We start from the raw sequence: 17,553 nt of genomic DNA on the forward strand, positions 1-17,553 counted from the left end.
GAATTTTGTTGGGTTTAGAGAGACAAGATGTAATGTGTACATGGTACTAGCTACAGTTAACATTACTTTTCCTTCCTCCCTTTCTTTCTTATTAAGAAGCAGTAGTTTCTGTATTTTCAGATGTTATCTTTAGGAAGACCACCTTTGAAGGCCAAGAATGAATAACTGGGATCAGAGTTATTTGTAAGCCACACTGGAGGCTGATCTGAATTTGTCCGTATCATAGACCTTTGGAATTTTAAGAATTGACTATATATTTTTAACCATTGGCAAATGGTTTTTCAGCCACAGAGCAAAAACTATTTAGATTTTAAATAATGGCCACATTCAAGGGCTGTGATTTCTCAGATATTAGTTTCCCTTAATGGTGAAAAGGTTTTTGAAAATTTTTTTATACATTGGGCTGATGCATAACTCCACATGCCATTTAAGTGTTTCTGGGACCTTTGCAGTACTGCAAGTGCCTCGCCTTAGAGCAGCCTTTCCAGTTTTCCCAAGAAGACATGCCCCGAGTACGGAAGAGGATTTACAAAGAGCTATGTGAGTGCCGGCTCATGGACTAAAACTCAGCAAGGCTGGGAAGTCTGACCAAGTTGCAGCAGATGGTTTGTTACTTGAATCTCCAAACACTTATTTGAATTTTTACAGCTATTTCAGATCAGTGGTATTGGGCCACTGTTGTTACCTCAAGTTTATTTTTAGCGCTTATTCATTTCTCTAGCTACCATGTTACTGCTTTTTAATGTTCAGTTTGGTTTCATTTTTAACTTTATAGATTCCACATGCTCCTCCCCCACCCCATATTTAATATTTATTACCCAAATGCATGCATATAGACAGAGCATGCAGTGCAGAGTATTAAAACAAACAAAAAAAGCCTAGTAGATTTGGTGCAGCTTTTGAAACTTAGTTAGATGTGAACTGAATACAGGTTTAAAATTTAATCCCAGAACCTAAAACTATGGGATGTTTTTGATACAACATAACTCTTAAGAGTATTAGGTGTTCCCTGGGCAAAAAGGGTAGCTAGAAGTTGTTTTGACAAATCCAGTCCTGTCTTACTTTTACTAGTGGTACCTTTAACTGACTTCCCTCTCTAAGTGAGTCTTAGATTGTGAGTTGCGTTCCTTTTGAAGGGTGAGAAGGAAGTGGCCATAAACTTAACTGGTGTGTTCTGTATATGAAGGCACATTTGAGAATTATAATAAATGCCTAAGACTTATAAAGGTTTTTGCTGGAACACTGAATTCCCTGGATTTTTGTTTTTGACCTATTAAAAAACTTAGTATCTATCAAACAAGTGGTCAAACAAATGAAAATTCAGCCTAAGAGTAATTTACAAGTTGAAACGTAAGATTTTCCAAATACCTTTCTATTTCAAGGCTATTTAAAATATAAACATTCAAAATGAATACTGGCTTCAGGTCTTTTGTAGGTGGGTGGGGAGAAGAGGAATGCTAAGAGAAGAATTGATTCCTGAGTAGTACAGCAAGTGTTACTAGTCCCCCCCCCCCCCCTTCTCTTTTTAGTGATCTCAGGAACATGCAAGGCTCCTCATTTGGCCTGTGCTTGACCAACCCTGAGACTCTAGCAAAGAAGTCCTTTTTCTTTTTTGTCTTCTGCGAACCTCATCTTCTGGAGAAAGGCAGCAGTGGTCCTGCATTGGAGTTAATGTAATGGATTTTGCATCTAGCCTTTTGTGGTACTTGAAAGGACATAAAAGATGTATGTTAAACTATCCAATTATCTGTTCTGAACTGGGCAAGAAAAACAATAAATGTAATAAACTCAGAAGCTTGTACAGAAAAATACCAAGAAATGGCTGAAGATACTTGGGATCTATGCCTAATTAGGTGTTGAAAATAAAAAGCTAAAATGTGCAGTTTAACTTGGCCATAAGGTAAGGCTGACTGCAGCAGGTGAGGGAGTTGGACATGCAGGGTTCCTTCCCCAGACGTTCCAAGCTTCAACACCAGTGTTTACATTGTAAACAGCCCCAACATTTGCCTAAGTCCCCCAGACTCAAACTCCTTAGTATAAAACCAGGTCAGTATTTACTGTGCTTCAAGTCATTAAAAAACCTAAGATTAGAGGCACTCTAAGCTGCTATATAGATAGGGTTGTGTCTGCTTTAGGAAAGATGACAATTTAAAATGGGGAGGTGTCTTCTTGAGGTTTTCAGTTTTCAGACATAGGTATGCAAAATGAGATTTTTCAAATATGTATGTGATACTTTTGCCTCACTTTTTTTTTTTTTGAGCTATACAAAGTAGCCAGTAACTGTTGATTCAAAATGTCTTTTACTTTAGAGGTTCATATTTCACTTCCTTAATGACGATTAGGCAGACAGAAGAGACTGAACTGTGTGTTCTTCAGATATCTTAATTAATGCCCAAAGCTTGACTTGCCATTTCCTCTAATCCGAGAAACGGCCATCATCTCAGCAGTAAGGGTTGCAGGCACGTTCATAGAGAACCTAAAGTGAGCTGTCCAGGTCTAGTTTCTCACTCACTTCCAGTTTTATAGGACACTTTGAGGTGCATTGCTCAGCATGCTTTAGCCTAATGTACAAATGTTTTAAGTCTGGTTAAAATGTTTCTCTGCATTCATGAAACTTGGTTTTGACACACACAGTCACTTTTACCCCTCTTCTTATTAGGTGTAAACCTCCTCCCCAAGTCCTGCATTAGAATGGCCTTTGTCCTGGTGTTTGCAATAACTGCTTCCTTGCAACAAAGACATTTTTGAAATACAGTCTCGGTTGTTAGTGGAAGAGATAGGCATTGTTTTACTGTCACTAGATTGGCACTGAATTCTTGTCCACAAGGTGGGTAGACCTTATGCTTCTGAGGTTGAGTGCAGGCCTTGTACAAACTGAAAGCTACTTACAATGTGCCTTCAACAAGATGCTCAGTTCTCTCCCTCAGCAAACTTACCAGTCTGTTGTTGCTTCTTTCCAGTAATTATTTTCCTTTGTTAAATTTACAGCAATGAATATGGATTTCATTCAACTTTTAGTTAAGATCTCTCAAGAGCTGTAGAGAACCAACCTTCTCTTAAGGGGACCTCCTAAGGAAAAAGAAGCACTTGCTCCCAATAGTCCCTAAATCCCCTTTTTTAGCATTGCATTTGTATTTTCTATTTGTCATTAAATACCAGTAACACTGGTCATCTCGAATTCATAGTTCAAACAAAACAATAGCATACCTAACTGGGACACAGCCAGCACTAGCCTAAGTTGAGCTATCCCTTTTCTCCAGTTGTGGTTCACTGGGTTAAAAGAGATAACTGGGAACTCTGTGGATCAGACCTTTTAGACAAGAAACAATGTATTAAGAGTGTAGGTTTGATATATTGACTGCCTGCTCTGCTTAGTGATGTTAAGAAACCAAACTAGCCCTGCCAATGTGGCCATTGGTTGGGCATCATCCTGCAAACTGGAAGGTTGTAGTTTGATTCCTGGTCAGGGCACATCCCTGGGTTGCAGGTTAGGTCCCCAGTCAAGGTGCGTACAGAAGGCAGCCAATCAGTGTTTCTCTCTCATATCTATGTTTCTCTCCCTCTCCGTCTCCCTCCCTGTCCTTCTCTCTAAAATAAAAAATAATAAAAAGAAACCAAACTAATCTACAATTAGAAAGCACATACCTTATGTGCTGGGCTCTGCCTCCTGGCCTGTGGACAATTAAGAAGACCTAGGGAATACCATCAGAGAAGTGCTAATTGTATCTGGGTGTTACAAAAATAGACCGAGACAAGCTGTTCACTTAGGGGTACATTTTGGTCAGAAAATGAATTTGTTTAAAGGTTGTGATCATGTAAAATGACTCAAACCTTCTAGCAAAAATATTTTTTTGAAAAAATAAATAAATGCCTTTATAAATGTGTGTTCTCTTGCATTGAATAATATGTACCATTTGGTGAGTAGTACTTTTTTCCCCAGTGACATTCCAGTCGTCACAGGGCTTATTTATCAACAATGACCAGTGTAGGCTCCAAGCAGCCTACCCTTACACAGTCCTGTCCAGAAGAATTTTCTGCAGTGATGGAAATGTTCTATATTTGCATCCCCTACAACAGCCACTAGCCACATGTGGCTACTGAGCATTTGAAATGTGGCTGGTGTGAATGAGGAACTGAATTGAATGTTTTAATTTAATTAGCTATATGTGGCCAGTGATTAACATTATTAGGTAATGGAAATCAAAATGGACATGCAAATTCTGCACATTGTTCATAGATTACCCCAAAACACATTAATAAATATTCCAGAGTTATAGGGTTCCGATATCCTTCTTTATAGGTGAGGAAATGGGCACAGACAAGGACAAGTTGGCCCAGCTTTATTGAATTCTATTAAAGAAGACACAATTCCAAACAGAACCACTGTCTGTGGTTTTAAGGCCTGTAGAAATCTGAGTTATGTTTCACTACAAAAGAATATAAAATACATTAAATTCAAATTATAGTGTAAAAAGAAATTTTAAAAAGTGAGTAGTATGTCTTCATGAAATTAAATAACTGCAAATGGTTTTTCCTAAGCACTTACAAGTAGTTATAGTTCTTTCAAAAATTCAAATAACCAGTTTCAATTTTATGAGAAAACCTATACTTACTATAGTGTCAAAGATTTTCACAATTGCTTCAGCCACAAGTTTCACAAACTACAGAAAGTTTGGAGATACTTTGTTGCTAGATGAAAAAAAAATCACATCAGGAAAAATTATACTAGGTTAGCAGTTTTAAATGAGCAATAGTTCAATATAGTATTAGAGAGGTCGCCTCTTGTCTTACAAATGCAAAGTAAATACTCTAGACTCCCCTTTCTGTGAGACTGTCACTATCAAGGCTCTGAAACTCAGTAAACACAATTAGCATAAAAACAAGACAGATTTCAACATGAGAAATAGCCAAAACACAATTCCTGATCGTTTTGTTAGGCAGTCTCTCACTCTTTAAGCTCTTTCCTCAAACTTACTTCATTCACGAGATAACTCTCAAAATGAAAAGAATAAATCTGATGGCCCTCACAGCAACCTTCAGCCTGTCAAGGCAATGTTTTCACTCATGTCCTCTGATATTTCATCCCATTTACTACTGACAGTGTCCCCCAGTTCCCTTAGAGTATTTGAGGTTCTCTGTAATAAGAATCAGCCCTTATTTTTTTTAGCTACAGGAAAAACACATCTTTTGAAAAAATGTGTTTAGTAAATACCCTTCAAGTCCCATACCTAATGTCCTGATATAGAAAGCATGTAAGTGGGTGGTATCCCTTGGGGCTGTCTGAGGCTTACTTTTGCACCAACTATTTAGGGAGTTGTCTTGACTCCTAACTTTGCCTTTAGAGATTAGAATTCAACAGAGAAATAATAAATTAGGTTGTCCAACATCTGTTCCTAATTTAGAGCAAACCTATACAATATCACCCTGGGTAAACCAAAAGGTCACGGGTTCAATACCCAGTCAGGACACATGCCTGGGTTGCAGGTTTGGTCCCCGGTAGGAGGATGTACAAGACGCAACCAATTGCTGTTTCTCTCTCATATCGATCTTCTCTCCCTCTCTTTCTTCCCCTCTCCCTTCACCTTTCTAAAACCAACAGGAATGTCTTCAGGTAAGGATTAAAAAAAAAAAAAGAAAAGCTACACAATATCATAAAACTTCGTTTATTAAACTTTACCTCAAGGAAACTTTTAAAATTTTAAATAGTAATTCCAAGCCCCAGTGTAGACCATGAACCTACTTAGACATAAACATGGCAAACAAAGTTTTTTCAGTTTTCAAGTGTGTGGGGTTTTTTGTTTGTTTGGCTGATAGATTGACATTATAGATAAAATCTTGCCAAGGAACACAATTTTTGACCTGGTAAAGAAATCATTCTGGTAACCTGAACACATGGCCAATATTCTAAGACCAGAATTAAAGGCATTCTCTTGAATTTTGTTTTTTAACAATTTTCAGAGGAAAACCATGAAGTAGGCTTCCGGCTCTCGAAGCTTCGTAAAAATGGCAGATTTGCAGACCTTGGGTAATGGATCTCAAATTCAGCAGGCCAAAGGAGTGAACTTTAAATGATAGGGTTCTTACTGCTCACTGGTTTTGGATTAGTTTTCCATAGCCTCCTCTCCCAGCATCATAGTCCTGTCGATACTCATCTCGTACCTTAATTGAAAAGAGCACAAGTTACAGTATAGAGAAGACTGGTATAACAAATATCTCCCACAAATATGTCAAACAGCTAAGCCTTTTCAGATGTCATAATGTGAATGAACATTCAAGCAGGACCTAATTTTTTTAACCAGCTGATAAAGCTTACCTGCCTTGCCCTGGCTGGTGTGGCTTGGTTGGAGCATTGTCTGATAAACTAAAAGGTCACAGGTTTGATCCCTGGTCAGGGAGTGTGTGTGAGGCAGCCAATTAATGTTTTTCTCCCTTTCTCCCTCCCTTTCCCTCTCTCTAAAATCAATAAGCATGTCCTCAGGTGACGATTTTTTTAAAAAGGCTTAATTGCCTTGCAGAATTACCTGATTCTGCCTAATACAGTAGTCCCTCTCTATATCATGGCCTCACTGTATCACAGGATTTTAAAAAATATATTTAATTATTTATCGCGGATTTTTCACTATATTGCGGGATTTTGCGGTACTGTATACGTATGTTGTTGAAGTTACGCAGGTTTAAGAGTGTTGAATAAATGTAAGGTTCCTACTTCGCGGGGGGTCTGGAACGTAATACCCGCAATAAGTGAATACTGTAGTTTTTTTTTTAACCAGTCATCTATTACATACTTATTCACCAGCATTCAAAAATAACACATTCCAAAGTACTTAAATTAGGCTATTATATATTTTATAACAAAATTCATTTCAATACATTCTGCTTTTGTTCTAGACACTTTTGCAGGTGGAAAATATCTAGCCCCTAAGCAAAAGTCCAATAATAGTTGGTTGTGGAAATGTACAGAATATACCATTTCATGGGTTAAGAAAAAAATTTTGCTACTCCCAATGAGTGATTTGAGATTCATTTCAAGCCAAAGTTATAGACACTAAATTATTTTATTTTAATTTTTTAAATTTATTGATTTCTAGAGGAAGAGAGAAGGGGGAAAGAGAGAGAAAAACTGATTTGTTGTTCCACTTATTTATGCATTCTCTGGTTAATTCTTGTATGTACCCTGACCAGGGATCAAACCTGCAACCTTCGCATATCAGGATGATGCTCTTACCAACTGAGCTTCCTCGCCAGGGCCTTAGGCACAGTTATTTTCAAAAGAGCAAATACAAATATATAAAACACTTGTCATTAGGACTGAAACCCCAGGTAAAGGCTAAGCCCAGAGAACCTTCCTGCATACCTGGCCCCCAGACCGTCCACGGCCATACTGCCTGCCCTCCTTAAAGCCTGCATCCCAGTCTGTGCGAATCTTCCGGTCATCCAGACGAGTTCCATTTATGTATCGCATGGCATTTTCTGCATCTGCTCTTGAATAGTATCTTAAGTATAAGTATTAAGGAACACTATATGGCATTTCTCCAAACCTTTCTGGAAATATAACAAGCAACAGTTAAATAAAGCTGAGTTGTTAAGAAAAAGTACAAAAAATAGTCCAACCAGATGGAACCTGAAGACAATAATTTGGTTTGCACAGGCCTGTTTGAGGTTGGTCCAGAAGCACTAGAGTCAAATATGACACCCATGGCTACATTGATCATGATTTCCTGAGTAATCCTGTTAATAATTATTTGGTCCCATTCCCCCCATATTTTGATTTGCAAAATATAAAATGTTTAGGGGAGGTTTAGGCTGCAAAGTGCACACTTATCCAAGGAATCAATAACATCCAAATTTGGAGCTCTATATTCAAGAACAACCTTAATAAAAGAGGTTACCAGGCATATGAAACTGCCATTGTATTTCATTAGTAGGAATGATTCAGAAATGCTGATCCAGACATTTTTTTCCTTGTCTTTAATTACATAGGGAAACACTTGCTGAAAGTTTGGTGTCTAGAACTTACAAGATGGGCACATAGTGGGCATTCAATAATTTTTGTTGAATGAATGAAATGCATGCTAAGAGCAAATAGAAAAACAGTGCCAATGGCAGCCTTTCTTTCGGCTATTTGCCATTATGATTGTTCATCTTTGATCTACAAGACAAATGCAAAAATAGTCCAGCTCTCAGAGGCTGATTATTACCTACAGAGTGGATTTTCTTTGTCTTTTGTGTTTTCATTGTTCTCCCTATCCCCTGTGAACTGTTATCAGAGGCAAAAGCACAGCATACTTACTCTGGTCCCTTGCATGTGAAGGGAGAATGGAAGGAAGAAGCTTGCAGAGCCCAGAAATCAGACACCAAAACCAAAAGTGGGGATTCTCGGTCAAGCTAATAGGGAGTACATTTCTATCCTCCCCTTCTCAAGACTCGATTAAAATGATAGAAAAGAAACGTACACCCAGAAAATAGAAGAGGCCATCCACAGACTATAGTGATTCAGCAGAAGCCAGTGGGAGAGTGCTAATGAATAAAAAACAAAGTCACAGTCTGAAACATTCTAAAGGAATTTAAAGGAGAGAGGAAACCCAGGAGGCTCTTAATTCAAAGTTGAATAAGAAGTAAGGGCACAAATGAGGTTTAATTAACAGTCCTTATGTGGGAAGACTTGCTAGCAGGAAGACACTTAATTTCAGGTAAATGCAAATAAAATGATAAGGTTCTGAATGAATTGTCTGGAGGAACTAGGGCGCACTGTCTTGATGTTAGCTGACCAAAATACAATTCCTTCTGGCATTTGGGAAACTCACATATCCCAAAGGTAAGGCAACAACTTGAGAAAGCAGCTCTGTCTGGATCCACAAAACGAGCTTCCTTCTTCCCCAGTTACGATTGCAAACCCAACCTCTATGGAAAATTTACAGCTTAAATACAACCAAAGAAACAGATAATTTAGGAAACAAAATTTTTTCAAAAGACATGTTACATCATGTCTGGGGAATCCCTCAGAATATTTTTTTAAATGACCCAAAAAAGAAAGACATTAGGAAAAAAACAAAGGATAAATCCAGGAGTTCCAATATTTACAGTTTCCAGGGAGAGAATAAATGATCACAAATACAGTTTTGGTTCTGACCTATAAAAGTCAAGTTATATACATCTAATATCATGAAATACATACTATAAAGCCGTTTTAAAAAGAGGTAGACTATATGTGCTAATGTGGAACAACCACTAAGAAGTGGGAAAAAAGTAGTGCATGCAGTCTGCTACCATACATCCATGGGATTTCTTCTGGAAAGGCCCAAGAGACTGGTAACTGATTGTCTCTGGGATTATAATGATACAAGGACTTTATTTCACTATACCCTTGACTTTTTAAAACACCATAAGCATATATTCTTAAAAGACTGTTTTTCTTAATTATGAACAAAGCATGGATTTCAGAACAGAATGTAAATGTTACCAGCTTTTACAATAAGAGTGCAGACATACTGGACAGAAAGGAAGAGGTAGATGAAGGAAGGAGAGATAGAGATAAGTTTAGGGATGCTACATAGTAAACACCCTCACTCATTTTTTTCTTAAACAGATGACTAACCACTCTAGATCCCACCTTCATCCGACATCAGACACACAGGAAGGATACTCCACAAAACAGAAACCACATGCTGTTTTCTTCATTTTATCCAGGCCCATAATGATTTTCTTTATGTCACCACTTTTGCTGAAGAGTTCATAGATTTGTTCTTCAGTTGTGTAAAAGGAAAGATTTCCAACATACAATGTACAGCTTTTCTTCAGTAATTTTTCCTGTTCTTCCTTTTCACCCTAGAATTTCAAACGAAAAACGTTAAGCGACACAATCTAAGAGCCCCACTTAAGTAGTATTCCTATAAATAAAAAGTTTTCATTAATTCTGATTTGAGGATCAGCTTCTCTCATTATCCCAATCTCCGACAAACATCTTGCCAAAAAAGAGGGGGAGAGAGGTGTTCACAATCTATGAAGCACTGATGCAAGGTCCAGATTGCTTAATAGAGGGCCATGACTTGAAAGTCATATTGCGTGTAGCCCTCCTCCTGTGCCATACTGCCATACAAGTGGCATGCCTTTTCCCTGCACATTCCACATCCTCAGCACTGGATCCTTTTCTAATGACCCAAGTTTAATTTCCAGTCTCTGAACCAATATATCTGAAAGGGTGTTTTTATCCTTTGCAGTGAAAAATAAATGGATTTGCAGGGACAGGGTACCCCTGTAATACTCCCATAGAGAATGTTCCAAGCAACAACTACTTAGATAGATTTTTCTCTGAGATTAGGAGAAAATCTTTTAGCCTCCACACTGCAGAGGGCAAGTGCTGACTAAATAGAAGACCTACCAGCTGACCTGCTCTCAGGCCCTCAGACCCAGAGTTGGGCTCTGATATCAGCCAAACAGTGGTATTCAAACATGGAAAGTAGCTGAGACAGTCTCTGCAGAGCTGGAAAGTAAATGGGGGAAACAGCTCATCTTTTCTTCCATCCTTAAACCCTGTGCTGTGTGAATGGAAAAAATTCACACATCTCCTTGGATTGGTGGAAATGAGGGTGCTAGGGCAGAGGAGCTGGGAGGGATGGCCTTTATCAAAGACGAAGATATTCTTAAGGAACCCCAGGATTTGGCTGGAATCTTCTGGTTTTGAGAGAATACCTCAGATTGGACTCAAAAGCAAGATTTATGACTAACTTTGAAGGAGAAAAGGAATGTCCAGTCAAGATGGCAGCATAGGTAAACATGGCTCGCCTTCTGGCAAAACCACATCAAAGTTATAACTAAAATATGGAACAACCATCACTCAGAACCATCAGAAACCAAGTTGAATGGAAATCTGACAACTATGGAATTAAAGAAACCACATCCATGTAGACAGCTTACATAGGGCAGCCCCGGGAAAAGCACAGGATGGGGCTGACCTTGGCCCGCACCACCTGGGAAACCCCAGAGCCTGTGCATCTAGTGGACAGCAACAGACCATGTGGAACACCACCACCCTGCCCCTGCACAACTGATCCTTCACGGAAGGTGGAGGTTGGTGATCAGTGGTCACAGCCAATCCTTGTAGCTGGCTGGCCTGGGTAAATCCATCCCATTGACCTGCCAACAACAATCATGGCTCAACTACAAGAGGACGGAGTACTCAGCCCATATGAAGGGTGCACCTCGAGTACCCAGCTTATGTGATAGGGGAAGCTGTACCACTGGACCCTACAGGACACCTACTACATTAGGCCACACTCCAAGACATGGAGTCAAAGCAGCTCTACCTAATAAATAGAAACAAACACTGGGAGGCTGCCAGAACAAAGAGACAAAGAAACTTGGCCCAAATGAAAGAACATCAAAACTCCAGAAAAAGAGCTAAACAAAATGGAAATAAGCAACCTTATCAGACACAGAGTTCAAAACACTGGTTAAATGGATGCTCAAGGAACTTAGTGAGGATCTCAACAGCATAAAAAAGATCTAGTCAGAAATAAAGGATACACTAATTGAAATAAAGAATTTACAGGGAAACACAGTAGAATGGATGAAGCTGAGAAATCAATCATTTGGCACATAAGGAAGCAAAAAACAACCAATCAGAACAGGAAGAAGGAAAAAGAATCCAAAAAAAAAAAAATGAGGATAGTATAAGCAGCCTCTGGGACAACTTCAAGCTTTCCAACATCTGCATCATAGGGGTTCCAGAAGAAGAACAAGAGCAAGAAATTGGAACTCTTATTTGAAAAAATAATGAAAACTTCCCTAATTTGGTGAAGGAAATAGACACGAAAGTCCAGGAAGTACAGAGTCCCAAATAAGATGGATGCAAAGAGACCCACTCTAAGACACATCATGATTAAAATGCCAAAGATTAAAGATAAAGAAAGAATCTTAAAAGCAGCAAGAGAAAAGCAGTTAGTTACTTACAGGGGAGTTCCCATAGGACTGTTAGCTGATTTCTCAAAAGGAAATTTAGCAGGCTAGAAGGGATTGGCAAGAAAATATTCAAAGTGATGAAAAGCAGGGACCTACAGCCAAAATTACTCTACCCAGCAAAGCAATCATTTAGAATTGAATGGCAAGAGCTTCCCAGATAAGATAAAGCTAAAGGAATTCATCACCAAACCATTATATGAAATGTTAAAGGGACTTATTTAAGAAAAAGAGAAGATCAAAACTATGAACAATAAAATGACAATAAATAATCTCAACAATTGAATCTAAAAAACAAACTAAGCAAATGAGAAAAACAGAATCATGAATATGGAGAATCTTTTGATGGTTGCCAGATGCAAGGGAGTTGTGGGGAAATGGGTGAATAAGTGAGGGGATTAAGAAGTACAAATTGGTAGTAACAGAATAGCCACAGGGATGTAAAGTCCAGTATAGGAAATAGAGTAGCCAAAGAACTTATACATATGACCCATGGACATGAACAACGGTGTGGGCACTGCTTGAGGGAGTGGGGGTGCTGGGTGGAGGGGGTCAAAGGGGGGTATATTGGAATAACTATAATAGCATAATCAATAAAAGGTAATTAAAAGAGAAAAAAGAAAGAACGTAGCTGAGCAGAATCATATTCAGGCCCCTAGAGCACTTCCCCAAGAGGCACCACCTCTTCATTTACTAGTCTATAGAGAATGCTAATCCAGTTTCTTGACTCTGAGAATAAGATTTGGCATTATTCATTTCTGAATGCTTTGTAGCACAGTGTTCAGAATAACGGGTCTTGTGCTCACATTCAGTGGCAGAACAGAGAAACCATGTAAACTCACATCAAAAGGAAAATGATGAGATAAATCATGGTACCTCAATAAATAAAACTATGCAGCCCCATAAAGAGTGTACATCTACATACAATGCTATAGAACATTTCCATAATAGTGAGCAAAGTGAAAAGTACAGGACAATGTGAAAGATATGCTCCAAGTTACATATTTTCTACAGTGTGAATCAGAGAAGGAAAACTCTGACTCCAAAAAACCTCCGCTGCCTTGCGGCATACCTCTTCAGGGGAAAGGCTAAGGGAGTAAACCCCGACAGAAAATCCGGAGCCGGAGTCCCTAAGGCGGTTTGACGTTGTAGTCAACACCGGCAACTCCTGCGGCGCACCTGAAGCCAAGCTGTATCGACTCTTGTCTTTCCCTTGGACCCTTCAGCTGCGAAGAGAGGGGGGGTCTGCTGCATGGGCAACAGCAGACCCTCCATATTACCCTGCCCAGGCTCTGTAGCTTCAGCGTCATCGCAAGATGTCGATTCAACACGGGAGGAGACAGACACCATGTCACTCTCGAGTCGGACTGCACAGCCATTCTCAGCGGTGCAGATAGACTCTTAAGAAGCTACACCATCGTCTCTCGAGACGGATGGCTGCCGACGACAGTGTGAATATACATAGATATAAACAAGAAAAAGGTAAGTATGTCTGACTCTAGTGAGAATCAAGGGACTGTAGGTCAGAGACTTCCATGTAGGAGGTCTCACTTAATTCTCAGAACTGAATTAGGTAGGTCCTAATTTATTCTCATTTTACACCTCAGTAAAGACAGTTAAGTATCTTGTCCATGGTCACACAGCTACTCTGTAGTTGTAGCTGGAATCCAAACCCAGTCTTATAACCAGTCTCATACAGTACTTCCTTTAAAAGTCCCCAGAGTGCCCTGACTGGTGTGGCTCAGTGGGTCAGGAGGCCTCCTGCAAACCCAAAGGTTGTCGGTTCAATGCCCAGTCAGGGCACATGCCTGGGTTGCAGGCCAGGTCCCCAGTTGGGGGCGTTCAGGGGGCAGCTGATCAATGTTTCTCTCCCCCTCTTTCTCCTGCCTTCCCCCTCTCTCTAAACATAAACAAAAACTTAAAAAAAAGGCATTGGTTTTCAGAACTTTGGAATAAGACATTAGATGCACTTTATTTGTATAACTGCTGTAATATAAATTTATTTGTTAAAATTATGGTCAGGAGAATTTTCTTTTTTTTCCTTCCTACTTCACTCACACTTAAGTAATGTCCAAACAAACAGCCTATGGCTCAAGGAAACTATGTTGTACTTAAGGTATGATATTAATGTGGGTTCCATTCAGGGAAATTAAATAAAGCTACACAGGCTTTAGTGTGCAGAGAGGAAGAATAGGAAAAATTGAATCCTTTCAGTTTCAATTTTTCAGGATGCTTGAAATTCAAGATGGTTATGATGTAGAATTCTCTAAAGTGATGAGAACTGTAAATTACTGAAGTGAAAATCATGTCTGGCACATGGTAAGCATTTAAAACCAGATGACTGAGTAAATGAATTTAAGATCTTCCTCTATCTGGCCTCAAACAAAATTTCCTTCTCCTACTCTAATAACATTTTTTACACATTCCCTACGCCTACCTTCTTCTATATGTGCCCCCTTCTTTCCCAGTCACAAGGGTTATATCCTTTTCTGAATTCTTGCACACACACCCTTTCCACTCATCATGTCTGCTCTAGGTTATGACTACTTGCCTCCATTTACAATACCTACTATGGGATTATGAACTCTCAGAGTGAGGAAACTGTCTTTTGTTTTCCTCTAGGGCTTAGCGGGCTTCAGCAACAGCACTGGATAACAAGTGGTTAATGAGGCTCGCTCCACCCCACCCTGCTGTTACCAAATAAACCACCATGAATATCTGTTGTCTTCTCTTTTTCCACAATATCTACTATGACATAGGCCAAACTAAAAATTTCCTCTTCTGAAACCCAGCAGTTCTCTGATCTTGACATGTAGAGCAGTGATTTTCAACCTCTGTGCCACAGAATTTTTAAAACATAAAATACCCAACCTCCTTTCCCTTAGATTATCAAATCTTAAAAAAAAAAAGACAAGAGCCAACACAGTAATAACAACAGCTGTCTGATGTGAATGGATCAAAATTATACCTATTTTGTTTTTGTCAGATGGGCAAAATATTTTTTGGTGTGCCACAAAATTTTAGTAATTACGATATTTTTCACCCCATAAGATGCACTTCTTTTTCCCCAAAGGGGGGGGGGTGTCTGTGCATCTTATGGAGCGAATATTGTGTCACAGACCGTGATATGTATTACCTGACCTGTCAGCAGTGGTGACAGCTGTTAGAAGAGGAAGCAGTGGGCCAATGCAAAACCCCTTTACTGCTGAATCTCAGGGCATCTGTTCAGTTGCCATCCGCCTCTGCCCATGACCTGGGACCTGGAAGAGTGCAGAGAGCTGCCTGACACTCCCAGCTACAACTGCTGACCTGTCAAATCAGCTGAGGCTAATAACGGGTATGAGGCAGTGTCAACTGCCAATTGTCTTTGACACTGGGTGGGTCTGTGTCAGAACTGTCTCCAGTCACCAATCACTGTGTCTTAAGCTCTGCCAATCACAAGAGGCAGATGGGTGAAGTTGAAGTAACATGTTCTCAGCTGGCTGGCTTCTGGCTTGTTAGATGCTACAGCTGTCTCTCTACCTCCATACTGCTTCCAGTGCACACCAGATTTCTGTATGAGGAGGCCAGCAGTAACTGGGTGAGCAGCCATAAATGCTGAAGTTCGTAGTATATAAAGGGAGTTACGGTGGGGTCACTATTCTAGTAGTAACAGAGGCACCGAGGGGATTAAGGGGTATCACTAGCCGTAACAGGCACTGGGGGTAGTCCACTAGAACCTGTAACTCTCATTGAGTGTTACAACTAGTGATACCTCTTAACTCCCTCAATGCCTGTTATTAAAGGCCCCCATAAATTCTGACACTAGCAATGATGAGTTCTTGGGGTTCCCAGAAAACTAGAAGAGTACTTGAACCTTACAGTCTCTCCTCCTTTGTTAATGACAGTGATGATGGTTCTTAATACCCCTGCTGACTGCTGTTCACTTTACATGGTTAAAATATTATTGTTATATTTCATTAAGTATTTTAAGTAGTTTATGTGTGCCCAGAGAGGAAAAAGGTTGAAAATCACTAATCTAGACACTTAACGTGCCTAGCTTGGCTAGTCCGTCTCCCCACTCCTATGGCTCCCTAAGGGTGGAGACTGGGCTCAACTTTGTCTCTGTCACCCACCTAGACAGAAAGGATTAGAAGTGCCAAAGGGCAGTTTGGCTAATCTAAAATAAAACATAATAAAAAGCCACAATATCTGAGTCAGGAAAGCGCCTCCACATACTCCAGGTGTCAAAAGGACACCCCTTCCCCTCATGACAAATCATCTTACTGAGGCACAGCCCAGGAAAACGTGACCCACCGGTACTGCCACTACAACTCCTTCCTCTGCATTGGCCCGGGAACACGGAGCAGCTGCAAGGGAATGGGAGGGGGAGTCTCAAGTGCCCTTTCTAGGAGAGAAGGAGATTCAGTGCTATCCAAACGCCTTCTCAACATACATTCTCCAGCAAGCACCCGGGCCCCACTTCGGTTTTCGGGAAACCAGAGAATGGGAAACGACACAATGAGACAAGAGAAAACCAATTTTCAGCGTTCTGGCCCAAGCATTCACTTTTCGCGGTCCGGCCTCCCTTACCTGGAAGTGCTGGTCCCTGTATTCGCTCAACTCCACATAGGAGTCGCTGTGCAGCGCCTTCAAGAGGCCACCGGACATCATGAAAAGAGGTGGATGAGGACACCGTCACGCTGGGAATGACGAGCTGCCGCGGAGATGGCGGAACCGGAAACGCGGCAGCGGCTGAGAAAGTCGTACTTTTGCCGGCCAATCCCAGCGCGGCAGTGTTGTCGCTGGGCGGTGCTGCTCAGACGGGTCCGTTATCTAACATCGCCGGTCAGAAGCCAGGGCAGCGGGCTGCAGGTTCCGGTCGCTCCAAGGATGGTTCTAAGGAGGCTGCTGGCAGGCTTGCTGCACAGCCCGCAGCTAGTGGAGCGCCTGGCCGAGTCGCGGCCTATCCGGCGCGCTGCGCAGCTCACCGCTTTCGCACTGCTGCAGGCCCAGCTGCGCGGCCAGGACGCGGCCCGCCGCCTGCGAGGTCTCGCGGCTGGTCCCGCGGCTTCCCTGGGCCGCCGCGCTGCCCGCTTCAGAGACACCTTCACTCAGGAGCTACGCCGCGGCCTCCGGGAACGCCCGGGGCCACCACCAGGTAGCCAGAGTGGCCCGGGCGCAAACCCCTAAACCCGGGCTGGGCCGGGCCGAGCCGAGATCGCCTGCTTTCCCTTCTGGTCTGGACTCGGGCCCCGGCACTGCGCACGACTTCGAATCCTGACTCATTTCGGCCTACAGAGGTTCACTTATCAGAAAATCCAGGCCAAACGGACATCCCCAGTGCTACCCTGGGATAGGACAGGGCACAGCGCGTGAAGAAAGCACCCGAATCCTAACAGAAATGAAGAAAGGCTACACCCTGATACACCACGTACAGAGAGCCATGGACCATACCACAGCGCGAAAGTCAGTCTGCCCTCTGCGAATGGGACTAAAACTCGTAACAGATGCTGCTGCCTCTGCACTGATGTATTACGGCACTACCTCCAGGGGAAATAATGGATGGAAAGGCGACCTAGCAGATGTCAAAATCCTCTGATTAAATGTGGGAGCTGA

The 17,553-nt window shown here is 41.2% G+C and overlaps 3 protein-coding genes across 6 annotated transcripts in view; 2 read left to right on the forward strand and 1 right to left on the reverse strand.

The window, feature by feature from the left end:
• The window catches only part of SENP5 (SUMO specific peptidase 5), an 83,217-nt gene extending 68,559 nt beyond the window's left edge, over positions 1 to 14,658 (forward strand). For 2 of the 4 annotated variants that reach the window (XM_090278355.1, XM_090278363.1), the window contains one exon: positions 14,578 to 14,658. In XM_090278355.1, coding sequence (XP_090134481.1) covers positions 14,578 to 14,610 — 33 coding nt within the window. In that variant the 3' untranslated portion in view covers positions 14,611 to 14,658. Of the gene's footprint in view, positions 1 to 452; positions 1,502 to 1,529; positions 1,932 to 14,577 lie in introns of those variants that run through there. The other 2 variants (XM_090278338.1, XM_090278346.1) reach the window with 2 other exon arrangements.
• On the reverse strand, positions 5,975 to 16,681 carry NCBP2 (nuclear cap binding protein subunit 2). Its single transcript, XM_090278401.1, has 4 exons — positions 16,528 to 16,681; positions 9,644 to 9,825; positions 7,355 to 7,493; positions 5,975 to 6,159 (listed from the first exon to the last, which is right to left on the reverse strand). Exons 1-4 carry the CDS (start codon positions 16,606 to 16,608, stop codon positions 6,088 to 6,090), a joined length of 474 nt encoding a protein of 157 aa, XP_090134527.1. The 5' UTR covers positions 16,609 to 16,681; the 3' UTR covers positions 5,975 to 6,087.
• Positions 16,682 to 16,729: 48 nt separating this feature from the next.
• Positions 16,730 to 17,553, forward strand: NCBP2AS2 (NCBP2 antisense 2 (head to head)). Its single transcript, XM_090278412.1, has one exon. It carries the CDS (start codon positions 16,828 to 16,830, stop codon positions 17,125 to 17,127), a length of 300 nt encoding a protein of 99 aa, XP_090134538.1. The 5' UTR covers positions 16,730 to 16,827; the 3' UTR covers positions 17,128 to 17,553.

This window comes from Furipterus horrens, unplaced genomic scaffold, assembly GCF_987537825.1.
Source record: "Furipterus horrens unplaced genomic scaffold, mFurHor1.1.pri manual_scaffold_1, whole genome shotgun sequence".
Classification (NCBI taxonomy): domain Eukaryota; kingdom Metazoa; phylum Chordata; class Mammalia; order Chiroptera; family Furipteridae; genus Furipterus; species Furipterus horrens.